The 19,477-nt window shown below is 27.6% G+C and overlaps 1 protein-coding gene across 6 annotated transcripts in view; it reads left to right on the forward strand.

Annotated features, from left to right (window-relative positions):
- The first annotated feature begins 4,202 nt into the window (after positions 1 to 4,202).
- The window catches only part of LOC114285579 (uncharacterized), a 52,755-nt gene continuing 37,480 nt past the window's right edge, over positions 4,203 to 19,477 (forward strand). The window contains exons 1-7 of one of the 6 annotated variants that reach the window (XM_082874136.1): positions 4,203 to 4,581; positions 4,673 to 4,772; positions 12,933 to 13,054; positions 14,814 to 14,873; positions 17,026 to 17,145; positions 18,102 to 18,221; positions 19,184 to 19,325. In XM_082874136.1, the coding sequence (XP_082730262.1) occupies positions 4,418 to 4,581; positions 4,673 to 4,772; positions 12,933 to 13,054; positions 14,814 to 14,873; positions 17,026 to 17,145; positions 18,102 to 18,221; positions 19,184 to 19,325 (828 nt within the window). In that variant the 5' untranslated portion in view covers positions 4,203 to 4,417. Of the gene's footprint in view, positions 4,582 to 4,663; positions 4,773 to 12,932; positions 13,055 to 14,813; positions 14,874 to 17,025; positions 17,146 to 18,101; positions 18,222 to 19,183; positions 19,326 to 19,477 lie in introns of all 6 variants that reach the window. The other 5 variants (XM_082874138.1, XM_082874140.1, XM_082874139.1 and 2 more) reach the window with 5 other exon arrangements.

The following is a 19,477-nucleotide window of genomic DNA, read 5'->3' on the forward strand; positions in this document are numbered from 1 at the left end:
TCTGGTGTTTGGAACAAAGCACAGAAAAATTATAGTACTATTAAAAAAGAAATTTTATCTATTGTTTTATGTATTAGTAAATTTCAAATGACATTTTAAATAAAAAATTCATATTATGTGTTGATTGCAAAAGTGCTAAATATGTTTTGGAAAAAGATGTTCAAAATATTGCTAGTAAACATATTTTTGCTCTATAACAATCCATTTTAAGTATTTTTTTATTTGATATTGAATATATTCCTCGTAGTCACAATTTTATCCCTGATTTCCTTACCCGAGAATTTTTACAGAGATGATAGTGCATCATGCCTACTCCTTATTGTTCTACACACAGATTACAAGTTACAAGATATCGCAAAACTATTCGATATTATAAGATTAAAATATCCTATTTAAAGTGGCTACAAAATGACCCTTACTTTCATCAAGACCTCTACCTTCAGTTCAATCAGATTATAAGTTATCGCAATTTCATTGCTCATTACACTAATCTAGTTAACTTTCATATGGATAGATTAGATGTTCTCAGTAGATGGTAATCTACTTATGTCATTTTTCTTACAGATGTCAAGCCACAAACCTATTACAAAACCTCTTGCCATTGTGCCATTTAGTTAACCCATTGTTGCACCTCCAATTGATCTAGTCAACCGATACCAAATTCTTGGTAATATTTCTAAACCTAGTTGCACTTCGGCTCTAGCTTCAAACCCTTTTGCCTGCCAGTCAATTACACCAATGCCTCCTAACAAGTCTCCCCCAAGAACAGATTATGTTCTTAAACAGACATTCAATCTCTTTTACAAAGAACCAGTCTACAAAAATATCCACAATGTCATTGAATTAGTCAAATCCTATTTCCCTAGTGGATGGCATTTCATTCCTTCCTATCTCAATAAGTCAATAACCTTTTATAAGGATATTCTTTTCCACCATAAGTCAATCGTCATTAAACCTATCTATGATTGAGTCCAGACCAGTAAAATCATTTATCATTCTTTGTACATTCATAATATTGTTCCCATGGAAGAATGGGGTCTCCCTTTTCTACTACGAAACCTTCCCAACCATGATGTACAATATAGTTACTATGATTACATAGATGCTTGATTCAAAATTCTCTTATATCAAAATGAGTCATATAATCATTCTTGGTTTTTCTCATTTGATCACAAATTCAAATCAGAATTCCCTTCTTAGTTCCTAAGATAGTAGTCACAGCATGGTGCCATCCCCGAAATCATTCCTTCTGAGTTAATAGAACAAGTCAATTACTTCTCTTTCATTTACAAGCTCAGCTAGCATAAAAGTCAGTTTCCTTGGTTACTCCATTTCATGGCCAAATATAAAGCCCCTTGGATTTTTAAATGGCAATACATTCTATCCAATAACATAGTCAGTCGCATACCCACCCAAAAAAATTAATTACCCACCCAAAAAAAACATAGTCAGTCGTCAACATTTTGTTAAATTGTGGGATGCATTCAAAGCCCATCGTATTATTGAACAAGTCTAGTAGGAATTTCCAGTTAATATTCATACCCCAACTCCTGCAATGGTCAAATCTCAGTAAAACCCAAATGTTTCAGTCACATAAGGAAGCCCACTTCCTCTCATTACAGTCAGGCTTAGAAGCCCATCAACCAGCATTGAACCTTCCAAATCCAAGTCATCCAAGGCCAAGCCCAAAGCAAAGCCCAAGTCAATCTCTAGTGATGAATTGGTCCAGATGGCCAAATTATTGATGGCCCAAGCAAAGTCATAAATTGAAGATGAAGTCTCAGATGATATAGCCTCCTCTGAAGCCACAACCAGTCATGACCTATATGGTCCACAATTCCAAGATACTCAGGACCTATATGCCTAAAAAAGTCATTGGATTCCGTATATGTACATCAGCTTTAGTCACTACTCTTACTTTGAGAAAAATTGCTGATATATATATATATATATATTGATTCATCGTCAGTCAACTATGCAGTCACGTTTTCTCACTGCAAGTAAAAATAAAAAATAAAAATAAAATAAATAAAAGTAAAAAAAAAAATTCGGTCACAAAAAGATGCTTTTTGCACCCATATACCTCTTATTTTCAGACTTTTCAGAAGCCACAAGTTTCACAACTTTTGAAGTCACAAGCCTCACAGCTCCAGTCACGAGCCTCACAGTTCTAAGTTCACAAGCTCAACACTTATCCACTTTGCCTATAAAAGAGGCTCCTTAGTCAAAGCCAAAGCAGAGGGAGAAAGAGTTCACAATTTTCTTTCGCAGTTTCTCTCAGTTTTTGTAAAATTTTAAGTTTGTTTTAAAATTTAGTTTTTAAGGATGCAAGTAAAAACTGTATTTTTCAGTTACTTCCAGTAAACAATTTTGTATTTTCCGATTACTTCCAGTAGCCAGTTGAAAGTTAATTTGTGAGCTTATTTTATTTATCTGTTCTTATTTGAAAATATTCTATTTATTTTATTTTAGTTTATTCAATTTAGTGTATTTAACTTGTTTTGTTTATGTTTTAATTTATGTGCTGCGTCCGACCCCATGAGTTTTGACTAAAATACGAATCGCCCCCTGTGATTTTAGAAATTACATTACATCCCCTGAGATTTCTAATTTCATAACAAATCGTCCATTTCATTAATAAATTGTCAAGTCAATTAATAGTTTTTAATGATGTTAAAAATGTGTTTTAATTAATAACTTAGGTAATTTTATTATTGTATAGGAGAGCAATTACGAATTTAATTTTTTTAGGTAATTCTGTTAAATAAAAAATTCTAACAATGGGATATTTGTAATTTTTCATACCACAGGGGGCAATTTGTATTTTAAGCAAATCTCAAAGAGTGTATTTGTAATTTATCCAAAAAAAATTATTAACTACTCTAGTATACAATAATAAAATTACATAAATTGTTAATTGAAATATATTTCTGACATTGTTAAAAACTGTTAGTTGACTCATTAATTTATTAATAAAATGAGTAATTTATTATGCAATTAAAATTTTGAAAATGCAGGATGTAATTTTTAAAATTAAAGAAACAATCTGTATTTTAAGTAAATCTCAAGAATGCATTTCTAATTTACCCATTATTTAAAGGATTTGGGATGGCAGCCACTGCTATGTAGTGAAATGGGTCCATTTCAAGGCCCATTTTGATAATCTGAACCGTTCACATTTTAGAATATATCAAGTAGAACATACTTGTAAAAAATCAAGTTAATCGGATATCGTTAACCCTTTCATCTACTCACATTTGTATTCATTTTAATACTTTAAATCACAATTATTATTTATTTTTGTTGATACAAATGTGAGTGGATTAATGGGTAAATGATATTTAATTAACTTGATGTTTTGCATGCATGCTCTAGTTGATGTATTCTAAAATGTGAACGGTTCGAATTATCGAAATATGCCCCGAAATAGGCTCATTTTGCTCCACAACAGTGACAGTTGTGCCTCCCGCACAACAACCACCCCAAATCCTTATTTAAAGGGTTTGGCTTATCTCAAGTTGCCACATTAACTTGAGAAAGCATTTGGACTTTGTAAACCTATTTTGAGATCGACTTCAGTGATTCAAACCGTTCACTTTTTAGAACTCGTTGAGTAAAATATTCGTACAAGAAATGAAGATGATTGGATATTATGAACTATATGTTTGAATCATAATTGTTTTAAAAAAAATGGACAACAAATATAATTTCAAGAATAGCCATCCATTTTTTCTAATACAAATTCGATTCAAACATATAACTATCGATATCCGATTATTTTGATTTTTTGTATGAGTATTCTACTCAATGAGTTTTAAAAAGTGAACGGTTCGAATCATTAAAACGGGACCTATGATGAGCTCTACGAATTCCTCAAATTTTCTCATATTGAGATCTCAACATGAGAAAAACTCAATCCTTATTGAAACTAATAAAAGAGTAATGATAAATATCCACAATTTACACCCACAATTCACCTACAATGATATGTGGCATTTGAGTTAGACATCATTATTAAATGTGTAACAAATCAAAAATTGATATATATATATATATATATATCCTACCATATTATTATAAATTAAATTGTGAATACTTTTTCAGAATCTCAATTTTTTTTTTTTTTTTTGGGTAGTAAAAAGCAAATTAAAACGCACGTATTTGTCCATGTGCGTATAATTTTGGTAATTCACAGTAATCCTGACTTCAAACTTTGTTGAGAGAAAGAGAAAGCAGACACTTTTGCATGGAAAACCGTGCAAGGTTCAGCATAACAAAAAGTGAAGTTGAAGTCACGAGATCGTATTGAAGGAAATAAAAGGAAAAAGATGGTTTTGTTGTCTCTCTCTGAAGCCTAACAAAAAGTGAAGTTAAAGTCACGAGATCGTATCGTATTGAAGGAAATAAAAGGAAAAAGATGGTTTTGTTGTCTCTCTCTCAATCCAACCCAACAATATCAATACCAATGCTTCTAATAATTATAATACTAGTCCTAACAACTCTTCAAGTTTCTTCTTCTTCTTCTTCTTCTTCTTCTACTACTACTAGGTTGCCTCTCCAGAATGAAGAGAAATGTAAATGGTAATATTGCATCAAATTTCTCCAAATCATCATATGGGTTTTTAAGATATTTTTTTTGAGCTGATAAAAGCATTATTTGTAGAGATTTCAGGAAACGGTTTCCAGGTTGCCGCGAAGAACTTGCAGGGGATCAGAAGGAAGAGGGCATTGCATCAATGGCTGATGTGCGGCTGCAGATTCATGATGATCATGTAAGCCTTCTTCTATTATCCCTTTCTTTTTTTTTTTTTTTTTTCATGCATTCATTCATTACTTTCTTTCTTTGTTGCAAATTACGGTGGTAGCCCTATACTTTGATTCTTATATCATTTTAGTCCTGAAATTTCAATTAGCTCAAATTTAATTATGAATTTATAATTTTTTCTTAATTCGGTTCAATTTATTACAATTATTAGTATTTTTTATAAAAAAAAAAAAAAAATTGTACATATGAACAACATTTGTCATTTTGTTAGTGATAAAATTATAAACTTCATCAACTTACTATTAACTCAGTGATAATTTTGTGTCAAAAACTTTAATGGTGTTGTCAATTAGATCAAATTAATATAAAATTTAAAATTAAATATTAAAATTGAACTAATTGACAGTATGTATATAGACCAAAATAAATAAGAGGCAAAATATTAGAATTATCGGTGTAATTTGTCTTTCTTCCTTTCTTAATCTGACACTTTAGCGAAAAATCTTGGATGTACATTTTACACTATATGCAATCCTATATAAAATTACATAAGTTTTTACGAACTTACATAAGTGGTCTCACAAAAATTTAAAAGTTCAATACAAATTTGTGTAATCACATAAGTTTTCATGAACTTACATAAATTTGTGTTCAACTTATATGTTTTTGTATATGATTGGTTATAGAAATTCGTGAAAACGTATGTAATTTTTTATAGAATTACATACGATCTGCATCGCACGTTGGAGCATTTCCCTTTTAGATAGTGTTTTATTTATTGAAATGACAATAGAATGAAATAAAATGATGGAAAAATGACACGGATAATCCTTATATTCTCTCTTTTGTGTCATTTTGACTTTTACACTTTTAATTGACTCAATTTTAACATTATAATAAGATGATAATTTCATTTCATTTTATTCTAATAGACCAAACAGAACATAAAGAATAATCATTCTAGGGAAAATTACACAATTAGTTCTTATAATTTGGTACTTGCGTCATTTTAGTCCATGTAACTTTAATAACCTTGATTTTAGCCATAAATTTATGGTTTTGTCTCAATTTAAGTCAATTAATTTCAATTGCTAGCATTTTTTTTTTTTTAATGAAAAATGTATACATGAATGGCTTGTGTCATACTTTTAATGAAAAAAATTATGAACTTGATCAAATCAATGGGTTAATCTCAACCAACTCAGGAATCACTTTCCATCAAAAATCCTAACAATATTATTAATTCAACCAAATTGACACAATTATCATAATTGGTTCATTAAAATAAAATTAAAAATATATATTTTATACAAATAAAATAACCATTCATCATTATGATTATGATGGAGTAAGTCACAGAACAACCATCCTATTCGATTCTATTCGATTTTATTCCAATAAATTATACATCACATTATAATGATTATCATTTCATTAGAATCATTATTACATTAGTTTGCTTATGAAATGATTCCATATTTAAAGCAAATATTTAGGTAAGATCCAGCACTTCAGACAATTGTACACTTTTAAATCTATATCTTCAAGGAGATGGCTTCTCTGTAACTACTTAGGTAGGCATCTAGTTGTAAGAGTTGTTGGGAGTTTTGTTATTTAAAATAACAAGTTTTTGCATGTACAAGTTTTCCCAATTTGAAGAGTGCTTAAAATATTAGTTTTAGTGGATATTTTTTTATTAATAAGAGATTCACTCTTTGTGAAATAATTTGATGAGAAATCATTTTATTTGTTTTAAATAACATTTTGTTTATAATTTTATCCCTTAATTTATCCGTTGAATGTTCTTTATCTGTTGTCTTTTTTTTAACCATCCATTCAAATTATTTTCTATCTATTCAAATTAATATCTATCTGTGCAAATTTTTTGACTATCTATTTAATTTTTTTCCGCTATCTGTTCAAATGTTTGACTATTTGTTTAATTTTTTCCCCTTGTCTATTCAAATATCTGTCTAAATTTTATTATCTGTTCAATTTTATCTTTATCTGTTTGAATATATCTCAACATATCTGCTCAATATCTGAGCCTTTTGGAATGATCTGTTAAACTTGTTTTCCAAGTAGCGATATGATCTTTGTGATCAGATCACTAGCTATACAAACTATCATTTTATTATCAATGCAAATTACAATCTGATCAACAACAAATCTGTAGAAATCTAAGCCATTACAGATCTATTTCATCATCATCATCATCATCATCATCATCATCATCAACAACAACAACAACAACAACAACAACAACAACAACAACAACAACAATTATCATCATCATCATCAACAACAACAAATAAAATTAAAAAAATAGATACACATATCTCTCAAACCCAAATCCAGATCTGAGCCATTTTTTCAAAATGAATAAAAAAATAAAAATTAAAAAAAAAACAAAGCTTCTAGATCTATGAGAGATGAGTGAGCTTCTTGGGCTGATATGGGCTAATCCAGGTTTTCTCTATTTTAGATCTAGAGCTTCCAGATCTATGAGAGATTAGTGAGACAATTTGAGTGTCGACGGAACAACTTTTGCTAGACCCTCTTCAACCAGAGCCTCAAAACCCTTCTATAATCAAACACAACTACATTTTTATCCAATATTTAGAAACTTAAATCAAAGCAAAATTCAAAAAATTGTGAAAATATTTTTCGAAGTTCACCAGAATAGGACAATAGAGGAAGAGAATTTCACCCAAAAATAGCTGCAAGATTGCAATCTGGAGATGATGAGGACTGTGGTGGTGCTGGTAGTCAAACTTGAAATCGAAACCCTAGGAAAGATCGAGTTTGAAACCCTAGGGAATATCAAGTTTGAAACCCTAGAACTATGGTTAAGATGTGATCTTCTTCATTCACATCGATGTGATCTTTTTCTTCGTCGACCTTCTTCACTCTCGGCACCCGATCTGCCACCGCTACCGTCATCTTTAGCGATGGCGGTGACAGATAAAAGTGAAGGCAAACATGGTGCTAGTGGATCTGACGAATGCCGATGAATAAAGATGAAGAGATAAAAGAGGGAGAAAGAGAGAGAGAGAGTGTGGTGGTGGTGGTGGTGGTGGTTGGTTGGTAGAATGGCGAAGGTGGTGGTTAGTCAGCGGTGACGGTGGCAAAGGAGTTAAGGAGAAGTGGAGAGAGAGACGAGAAAGACGAGAGGGGTTTGATCTTCTAAACCATGGTTACAAAATATATATAGGGGTATTTTGGTCATTTCATCTGAGTATTTCCTTATGAACAAACTATTTTAGAATACAAACTTTTGACTAAACAAAATTCAAGTTTGGATTTATGGACCAAGTGTCCCTAAATTGTATTTGAACCATAATTTCTAATAGAAATTTTAGAAGAAAAAGAAAAATAAAAGATGAATGAAATATAGGTGAAATGAGAATTTTTTGCCTTTCTCTTTTCAAATTTCTTTTCAAATTCAAGTGGTTAAATTAGTCAAAAAGTTAAAAAATATCATTAAAAAATATCAAAAAGCCAATACAAAAAATTAAAGATTTATTTTCACTCTCTACTCTCTTTTTTTTTTCGTTACCGTAAAAAGTTAAAAGTCATTCTCAAATACTTCAATTTTTTTACCTTGTATTTTAATTAAAAAAAACTATAAGCTAACTAAAAAAAAAATCACTTCCTAAACCAAAAAATCACTAAAAAATATACTTCCTAAACCAGCCCTTGAGTGTTAAAAAGTGTATAAAAAGCATTGAAATATGTAAAAATATTTTAAGATATATAAAAAGTGTATTGAGATTATAGATATTTTGACATTTAATATTTCTTATTTATATCTATTGGGACTGTTTTTAGAAAAAACCCTTTTAGAAAAAATGTGTACCATGTCTAATTACGATCTTTTATGATATTTATTTATAAATTATTGTAGTATTAATTATTGCTTGCTTATGATTGAATGTGACTTAATTATGACTGATTGTAATAATTATTTTGATTGTACCTCTAGTAAAATTTAGTTATAATTTATTATAGCTTTTAATTATCATTTAAAATGATATAGATACAATACAAAGTGATACCTAATAGTACAAAATATTATAATTTATGCATAATATACCTTTTTTAAAAGTTTATATTATAGAATCTCTTCTACTTCCACATATCTTCTATTTCCGCTCATGTTCATGCAACATAAGGAAAGGCACATACCACAGGGTGAATCCAGATTATAGTTGTAGGGCAAATGTTAAGTCAGATTAGTTTGAAATATAAAATTTGTTTGTGAAAATAAAATCAATTAGCAATATTCAAAACTACTCTAATATCATTTATATCACAATAAATAAATTATTTTAACATTAAAATCTATAAAACTCTCAAGTAATATAAAATGGAAGAAATAAATATCAATTAAATATACAACATAAAAGAAAGTAATTTCTTAAATTTATGGGTGTAAATTACAATTACAGCCTTAGATATTTGCTTAAAATACAAATTCCACCCTATGATTTTAGAAATTATAAATATCTCATTTTCATAATTTTTTGTTTAATAGAATTAACAGAGAAAATGAAATTTCTAACTATTCTTTTATACAATAGTAAAATTACTTGAATTGTTAATTAAAATATATTTCTAATATCGTTACAAACTATTAATTAATTTGATAGTTTATTAATAAAAGGACTCATTAGTTATGCGATTACAAACTTGAAGGGGCGTGATTTAGTGTTCAGAATCACAAGAGATAATTTGTATTTAAAACAAACATCGAGGGTGTATTTGTAATTTATCCTAAATTTATTTGTGAATCTTTATCAATTATTCTAATTGATGATGGGTTGAATTTGGTGAAAGAAGAATAATAATTGTATCTGTATCAAAAAGTGATATTCCTTGAATACACACAAGTATGTAATACTATCTAATAAATAGATACAGTCAAATAGAGACAAATTTCAGTATGGTTAATTGTATATTTCGGGTAAATTTCATTGACAACCCTTGTGATTTCTGTTTAATACAGATTCTCCCTAATGATTGAAAAATTACACTTACCTCTTGTCAGATTAAAATGACATATTTGTCCCTTAACCTTTGTACATATAAAATAATAAAATAATGTTGATATTTTGTTCATATTATTTCAAGGGAAATAACAATTATATTCTTTGGTTTAACTCACACAAAAAATTGAGTTTTTTTATTTTTCGTATATTTTTATTTTTACTGATTTTTTTTAATATTTTAAGTAATTTTTTTATTTTTATTTTTTAAATACACATAATCTAGATATATTTAAGAAGTATAATATTTTGTGATTTTTTTTTTTAAATTCACCAAATACAATATATATATATATATATATATAAGATACAAAAATTCAGTAATACTGTAATAAATGTGAATGACGGTGTTTGGTAATACTATAATAAATGTGAGTGAATAGATGAGAAAAAAAAATGATGGTGGAAATAAAAATGAAAAATTATATTCATATTTAAAAATTTATACAAAAAATATCATAAAAATATTGTGATAGTGATGTTATTGTAAATATAAATCATGTTTATGGTGTGTTTTGTTTTAAAGTGAAATATCACTATTAAGTTATATCATTGTGTTTGAAAATTTTATATAAATTTGTGTTTGTATATCATCACTCAATAAGAATATGTTCAAGTAAAATTTAATGATAGAAAGTTGTAAAATGTAGTCATGACGATAGGAAAAAGAAATTGTAGAAAAAATGACAAAATAATCATTTAGAAAATTTTGGGGCATACATCAATAATTCATGAGATAATTTGTAATAAGATTACAAATCTCAGTGAGGGAAATATAAATTTTCAAACGTAAAGGGGAATCTATGTTAAACAGAAATCTCAGGAAGTGTCAGTGTAATTTACCCTTATATTTTTAATCCTCAGAATATGTGTTTTTGTGTTATTTCGATTCTTAACATTTTATTTGTGTAAATTTCACATTGAATGTATTAAATGTGTGTTTAAAGTGGTCCCATGACAGTTTCGGAATTATGATTTTTTAAAAACAATAAAACTATACCTCAATAAATAAAATAAATAAAATAATCATGAATAGAACTAATTAAATCAAATGTTTTAGAGATTATTCTCAAAAAAATAAAAAATATAAAAAAATTGTTTTATAGAAAGACAATTCTGTTGTTTGTTAAATTTATTTTTCAATGCTTTCACCATCTGGTTTTTATTATTTTTATTTTACTCTTTAGAATTTATTCTAATCTAGATCTTGGAGGAAAGAGAATGGGGATCACCCACATTCCATATGGAGTTTGAACTCACAATTTTCACTGTGTGCTTGAACTTCCCTAGAAAACAACTGAAACAAATGTTCTCAATGATATTTACTCTTTTTTCCCAATCAACAGAAAATTAATTACGAAGAAAAAGTATTGAAAAATGTGTAAAGAATAAATAAAAATATATAAAAATTGTTTTGAGATATTTACAATGTGTATTGAGATTATAATGAAAATAATTACATCAAAATAAAGAATTATATATTTACAAGTATAATTCTTAAAGGGTACAACGCCAAGCGTCACAAATCCACTGTGACTCAGCCTTACCCTAGGCCTCTGCTACGACAGGATGCTGGCCTAAACCCAGACCAACAATCCCCTCCAGCAGCTGCCCACAAAGTGCGTGTCCTCTAGAGGAATCAAACTTGAGACTTTACTCTGATACCAATTGTAAGACCTCGACACTGGTCATTTCACCAAAACCCATAAGTAGTGGTAAAGGTGCAACTTTATGCCCTTAAAGGGTACAACGCCAAGCGTCATAAATCGATTGTGACTCAATCTTATCCCAGACCTCCACCATGACAAAATGCTGGCCCAGGTCAACAACAACTAACACAAAGAAACCCCACCCCACCCAACCCAACAATCAAGCACAACAATCACAATACAACCCTCATAAAAAACACCCAACCCAACCCAACAATCAAACTCAACAATCATATAATATTACCTTTATAATATGAAAGAAATAAAAGGTGTCAAATTCATTTTCATAAGATTTGAACTTTTAATCCAAAAACATAAATAAATGTAATTAAATAAAATAAAATGAATTTTCATAAATAAAGACTTATTAATATATATTATGTGTGGGAGAGAGAGAGAGAGAGAGAGAGAGTAAGTATAAGGAAATTTTTATCTCCTTCATCATAAGATTTTACTAGTTGAAGGACACAAAACAAAAACTTCAAAGTTCCAGTCCTACTATAATACACTACAATTTTTTGGACAAAAACACCCTTATTGCTTGAAACATCTAGCAAACTTTGTTTTCGTTTTTTGTAATAGATTTCAAAACTTAAAATTCAATAACTTTTTACCTAGATCTCTGTTCTGCATAAAATTTATACTTTTTGAATTCTCTCATCAAAATCTATCAAATAAGATTTATAATAAATATGAAATTTTGAAAGAAAAAAATAAAGAAATTTTAACTGAGTTGTTACCTTCAAGAAGACAAATTTCTCTAACTTTCAATGACTAAAAGTCAAAGAAATTTCACTAAAATCAGTTAAATGTCATTGTAATTGACTTTAAGTTTCACTGAAAAAGTTACTTAGAGATATTTTAGAATTGCTCAAAGAAATTTCTGAATTGCTTATTTTCTCTCAGAGAAATTTCAGAAATTGGACAATTGAGAAGTCAATGAAATTTCTTTGACTTTTAGTCAAAAAACTCAGTGAAAATTTTTTTTTTTCTTTTCAAAATTTCAAATTCATCATTAATCTTATTTGATAGATCTCGACGAGACGATTTCAGAAATATAAATTTTACAAAATATAGAGTTTCAGTTCAAAAGTTATTAAATTTTAAAGTTTTGAAACACATTCTAAAATACAACTTGTCTATGGTAAAGAGAGAAGGCAATGGAATTTCATGGTACCAATTGTTAAAATGACATTCTTGATATTTATGTTAAAATTTGTCCTTATCTTCATGAAATTTTAAATCTTAGAAATTTCAACTAGCAAATAAATTGTGTTTTGTTCTTAAACTCTTAAACAAATATGTAGAGGGATCCTTACATAATTTTTTCAAAATATAATTGAGATATTAATTTTTAATTTATTATTATTATTATTATTATTATTATTATTATTATTATTATTATTGCAGGTGGTGATGGATAATGGGATACTTCAAGTCACACTGACAGTTCCGGGAGGGACTGTTATTAGAATTCAATATAATGGAATTGACAATTTGCTTGAGCTTCATAACCCACAGTTCAATGCAGGGTACCTACATTGCATTACAACTCCTTAATATTTTTGTTTTTACTATTATAAAAATAATTAATAGGCAACCCGTGCAATGCATAAATTAATTTTTTTTCTTTCTAAATAATATTTTTATAAAATTAAATTAAATTATTTATATATGCTTATATATAAATTATTTTTAGAAATATGTTACAATGTATGCATTACAAAAGAATAATATGTATACATATACATAGAACTATTTAAAAAATATATTACGAAATATGCAGTGCAATTTTCGTTTTGTTAAACTATGAAAGTATAATTTATATATATATATATATATATATGATACTTTTATACTTAATTTTAATATAATAAAATAAATATTCATTTTAATATTAAAAATAATGATTAAATTGGAGAAAAAAATTCATTTAAAATTATATAATGATTATAATTATTTATTTTAATAATCTTAATCGTATCCTTCTGTAAAAGTGTTATTTAAACAAATATATATAATAATTTTATTTCAATTATTTATGTGTATTTGACTAATCTTAGCCCTATCGTACTATTAATGTGTAACTAAAATAAATATATAATGATTTTATATGATATTAAATTATAACATAGTAAAATAAACACTCAATTTGACATTATTAATAATAGTTAAATTGGAAAAAAAATAGGGGGGATGCACCAATAAATCCCAAATTAATAACTTATACACTGTTTAGTCCTAAAAGTTTTCTTATAGACTGAAAGGTCCCATTACAATGTTTCAAACATCAGATTAATGTTTCGAACATTAGATTTCGAACATCAGATTAATGTTTCGAATATTAGATTTCGAACATCAGATTAATGTTTCAAACATTAGATTGATGTGCAAATGGGATTAAATGGAGCATAAGAAAACTTTTAGGACTAAATGGTTCAACTTTCCAGAAACTAAGACTTATAGGTAAATTTTCCAAAAAATAGTAACATACAATTAAAAGTGATTTTAATTATTTATTTATTTTCTTCAGTTGAAAATAATAATAAAAAAAAAGTAGAAATAGAAGTTATAAAAAAAACTTATTTTAATAAATTAAATATAAGCATCTTGCGATTAGATTAAGAAAAAATAGATAGATTAGTTATGTTGAGTATTGATTTTTCTTTAATATCTATTTTAAAACTATTTATTAGGAAAGTGTAGTTTAAATTATATATATGAAAAATAAGTATTTCTCAAATAGAGTCCATATAAAATTGATTATCATAATTGAAATTAAATTTGTATAAAACTTTATATGCAAATGGAAAAGGTAAGGTGATGTGGCTTTTTGAGAAAATAAATAAATAAATAAGACTTTAGAATGTGTATATATATGAAAAATAAGCATTTCTCAAATAGAGTTCATGTAAAATTGGTTATTATAATTGAAGTTGAGTTTGTGTAGAATTTTATATGTAAATGGAAAATGTATGGTAATGTGGTTCTCTTAAAAAAAAGTTAAGGCTTTATAATGTGATACCTAAACATAAAAAAAAAAATACTACTTTTAATAATATATATGATGACATTCAAGCAAAAAATTGTATAAAGAATGATGAGACACAAATATAAACCTAATATTTAAAAAGAAAAAAAAAACATATTTTAATATCTCACTAACATATAATTCTGGAAAATGATTCTGCATGAAAAATTCTGGGAGAATAGTAGTGTAATTTTTACGAAAATTCTGGAAGAATAGTGGTGTCATTTTTATATTATATACGTGGTGGAATTAATGTGCAGGTTCTGGGACCTTAATTGGGCTGACCCAGGAAACATGGGAACAAAAGGCCAATTTGATGTGTAATGACCCTCTCTCTTTTTCTCTGTTTGTGGAGAAGTTTAAACTTTTCTTCTTTTCTTTTTTTTGTCTGGAACGTGTCTAAAATATTGTGTTGATAGCATTGCATTTATCAATGGGGTTGGTCCAAGTGGAAAGTGACTTGGGTCGCTTAAGCAAAGGTCTTAAGTTTGAGCCTTTGTGGATGCAGCAAACCCTCTTGGGAGAGGACCCCGCATATGGGCTCAGCAACTTCCTCGACGGATTAATCCTAGGTCCAAAAAAACCTGGGGATATTGTGGGAGACCTAAAAAAAAAAAAAAATAGCATTGCATTTATTTTACATGAGGTCCACACTCCGTTAAGACAGGCCATTTTTAAATTTTTGAAAAAAATTATTAAATAAAATGCAAAATTTGATTGGTGTAACAAAATAAATTTTTAATTTTTTTTTTAATTTTTTCAAATTCTTATAGCAATATTCTCAATTTAAATCATAATATTTTTGATTTATTTTCAATCAAAATATTTTTTCTATTTTTGTTAATTAAAACTAATGAAAAATGATATTTTAGCCATTAAACTCAATCTGTACATAAAATATCTAAAATACTGTTTTGGCTAAAATAGTTTTTTTTTCATTGATTTTACTTAATAAAAATAGGTAGGTGGTTTATATTGAAAACAAATCAAAATATTAGTATTTAAATTAATAAAATTAAAATTAAGTGTTTGTTTTGTTATAAGAGTCAAATTATAAATTTTTTATTTTTATAATTTTCTCTAATTTTTTTTTATCCTAAGCAAACTTAAGGCTCTATATACATATTTACATAATAACATAAAATAAAATGCAAGAACCCCCAACATACATATTTGCTAGTACCTACACAAAAATTGTTTTACATATATCATTACTGAAATTACATACAAAAATTTGTTTATATAGATTAAGATCCAAATAAATCATTACAAAACTCACAAAGATAAACTTGGGTGTATGTTGCTTCATAGTTTAGCAAAGGTTGGTCTAAATCTAGCCCATGGAGTGACAACTTGGTAAGAGCTCTAGGCATAAGTATTGAGATCTCAGGTTCTACTCTTTTCGAGGCCAACCACTTAGGTGACAACACATATGGTTGCTATGACGAATTTTCCATGCCTAGATGAACTATATCCAGTGTCAGGAGTGTGAGTTCGAATCCCCGTCTATGTACAACTATTTACTGCTACATGATTAAGTGACTTTGCCATGTAGAACCATCTAAAGGTGAGTTCTAGAGTCTTGATTCCTTAGAGTCTAACCCCATACATCACCCCTCTAGGGTTAAACCTTTTTTAAACTCCGGTACAAGAAAAAAATATCAAAATAAAATCATTACAACTCAAAAAGACAAAATTTAATATTTGTTACTTCACAGTATAACTCTACTTTACATGAAAAAAAAAAATCAAATGAAAACTAAAATTATAAATACCAAAAAAACTAAATCAACTGTAATAAAATATCATTTAAACATTAATATTTTAATATTTTTAACTAAAAAATTAACAATCAAAATTAACAAAAATAAATTTTGTTTTTAGACTTGATTTGGGCCCAAATGGTAGCATAGGTAGCGTATACTTGGGCCGGGCCAGCCTCGCACTATGAAGAATACAATGTTGGCAGATTGTATTATGGACACTATTTGATGAAATTATGTAATTATAATGGCAGTAGCTTCCCCTAGTTCGGAATTGGACTGGAGCAAATTGTTAAGTTTCCGTGGGCCCTTTACGGAGTCCATAATCAATAATTTGAATCTTGAATATATATAGCTTGTTGAGTAATTTATTCCTACAAAAAAATCATGTTGATCAGATATTGATAGTTACTTAATAAAATCAAATTTGTTTCAATAACAAAAATAAAATTTTCACACAAATGTGATCTGATTAAGTGACTATTGACATCTGATCAATGTGATTTTGTATAGGGATTATATATCCGACAAATCTTGCATATTGAACGATTTAGATCGTTGAGATGGATCAAAAATGAGCCCACAATGAGTCAAACTAGACTGTCTAATTGACTAATCTAACTGGAGACCGTCTAAGTTCAATTATAATTATCAAATTAATTTGATCTGTTTCGTTAATGATCCAACACAAAGATCAATGAATCTGCAGGCTTAATGGAACAAGCTTCAAGGTGATAATGGAAAAGGAAGAACAAGTAGAGCTGTCATTCACAAGGCCATGGGACACCTCCCTTCAGGGTAACCACTCCCCCTTAAACATTGACAAAAGGTCCTCCCTCCCCCTCTCTCCTCACTCTCATTTGCTTTTAATCCTTTAATTTGTATTAGGACAATGTTAAATACTACATAAATTTATACAAAATAACATAGTAATAACATTTTTGTAATTATAAAATATTTCGATAAATTTTTTTTATTTCAATATAAATAAGACATTAGTGGATTGGATGGTCCTATCCCACCCAATGGTCTTTGCATATGTCTCGCTTGGACGATTAATTTTATTCATTATGTGGTTCCTATGCATAGGTCATTTATGTTAAAAAAAAATTCATATTGATTCAATAACCATAATCACATAAATTTATCGTCTTTGTTTTGAAAACAATAAATATAATTAAAAAATATACTATCTAACTTTTTGTGTACCAAGAAATAAAATCACGTGGTTATGATAATCAGATCAATTCGATTATTTTTATTTTTTTTATATAAATCAAACTAGTTAAAATTTTGTTATATTTTGACATGGAAGTTATTTTTTATTTTTATTTTGGCTATATACTTAATTAAATACATTGTCTAATAAACTCTCTATTCTTTTTTATATTATTTAAATATTATTTTTATTCATTTTAATTTAGAATTGTTTTTTATAAACTCAACCCAATTAATTTCAAAATATGAAAATTAATATTTTTTAATGTTTGACTAGGTGAAATCATTAGCTACATTTACTGATCCAAAATCACAAAAACTAAAATGACTAACTTAGTAGCTAGTTTGACAGAGGTAATCTAGTGATTTACTCGCTATTTTAACTAAAAAATAAAAATAACTAATTTGAGAGAGATGTTCTAAGAACCTAAAAAATTAATGAAATGAATTGTCAAAGTGCGATATGTGAAAGGCCTAGCGGGCTGGATTGGCCCGTCCAAACCTGACTTATTTATTTTATTTTAGTGTGATGTTAATTGATTTATTTTTTTGTCTTTTTTCGCCCAGGTTTATAATGCTTCGTGGTTCCTCAGGTTTCTATTCATATGCCATTTATGAACATTTAGAGGATATGCCTGCTTTGATCCTCTACGAAACAAGGATTGCTTTTATGCTCAAAGTTGAGAAGTATATATTTACATACCCTTCGTTTCTTCATCTTTCCTTATTATTATTTGTGAGATTACATTATCCATGTTGAAGAAAAAAGATACATATCCCCAAAAAAATATTTTAAAAATAGGATAAATGATAATGACCTCTCCTGAGATTCAACAAAATTGACAAAAATGTCCTTTGAGGTTTTTGAAATGACAAAAAAATGATAATTTGTTATTAAACTCAATATAGATGTATATAAAATGTTTAAAATATATATTTTTTTGGTTGAGTTTAATGACTAAAATATCTTTTTTTAATCGTTTTATTTAACAAAAATACATTAATAGTTTAAATTAAAAACAAATCAGATGATTAGGATTCAAATTGATAAAAACTTAAAAACTTATGATTTATTTTGTTAAAAGAGTCAAACCCTTGTAATTTTTTCTTATTTTTTTTTGATTACCAATCATATTTAACTTCTTATATTTTTAATAATGTTTTTTTTAATAAAATGTTAATATCTATAAAAAAATAGATCAAAAGTTATACATACATATACATAATTACTTCATCATATTTGCGCGTTCAGAGCAAAGAATATATGAAAATCTAAAGTGGTATATATATTAAAATAAATTCTAATTTTTAAAATTATAGTCTGACTAAAGTTTTACTTTGATCCCTATTATTTTCATTTAAACAATTTAAATCCTACACTCAAGTCCAATTTTAATTTGGTTATTTTGTCGAAGCTTTAATTTTTATTATTTTTGTTTTTTTTGGTTATGTATAAACTTCAAGAGACTAAAAAATGTTCCAAAATTACTAATTTAACTTTTCAATTTGAATGGCAAAACAAAATCTAAACTATACTTAAAGTGTGGAGACCAAATTATTTAATTTAAAATAATAAACACAAGAGTAAAATTAAATCAAATTATTAAGGTTAAAGGTGTAATTTACCCTATATAATATGAACCTTTTAGGTTTAGATACATGGCTGTAGCAGATAATAGGCAAAGGTACATGCCCTTGCCGGATGACCGGTTGCCTGGAAGAGGTGAAGCATTGGCCTACCCAGAAGCAGTCCTACTTGTTAACCCTGTGGAGCCTGAATTTAAAGGAGAGGTACACCAATTCAATTCAATGTCTTTCAAATATATTTATTTATTTATTTTGTTTTGTTCCTCATTGATTATAGGGAAAATTACATGTGTGTATTGAAAAAAAATTGCACATAAACTTTTTCATCAATCAATAATTAATTTTTCAAAAAAGGG

Source organism: Camellia sinensis, chromosome 6 (genome assembly GCF_055761805.1).
Source record: "Camellia sinensis isolate YWXY chromosome 6, ASM5576180v1, whole genome shotgun sequence".
Classification (NCBI taxonomy): domain Eukaryota; kingdom Viridiplantae; phylum Streptophyta; class Magnoliopsida; order Ericales; family Theaceae; genus Camellia; species Camellia sinensis.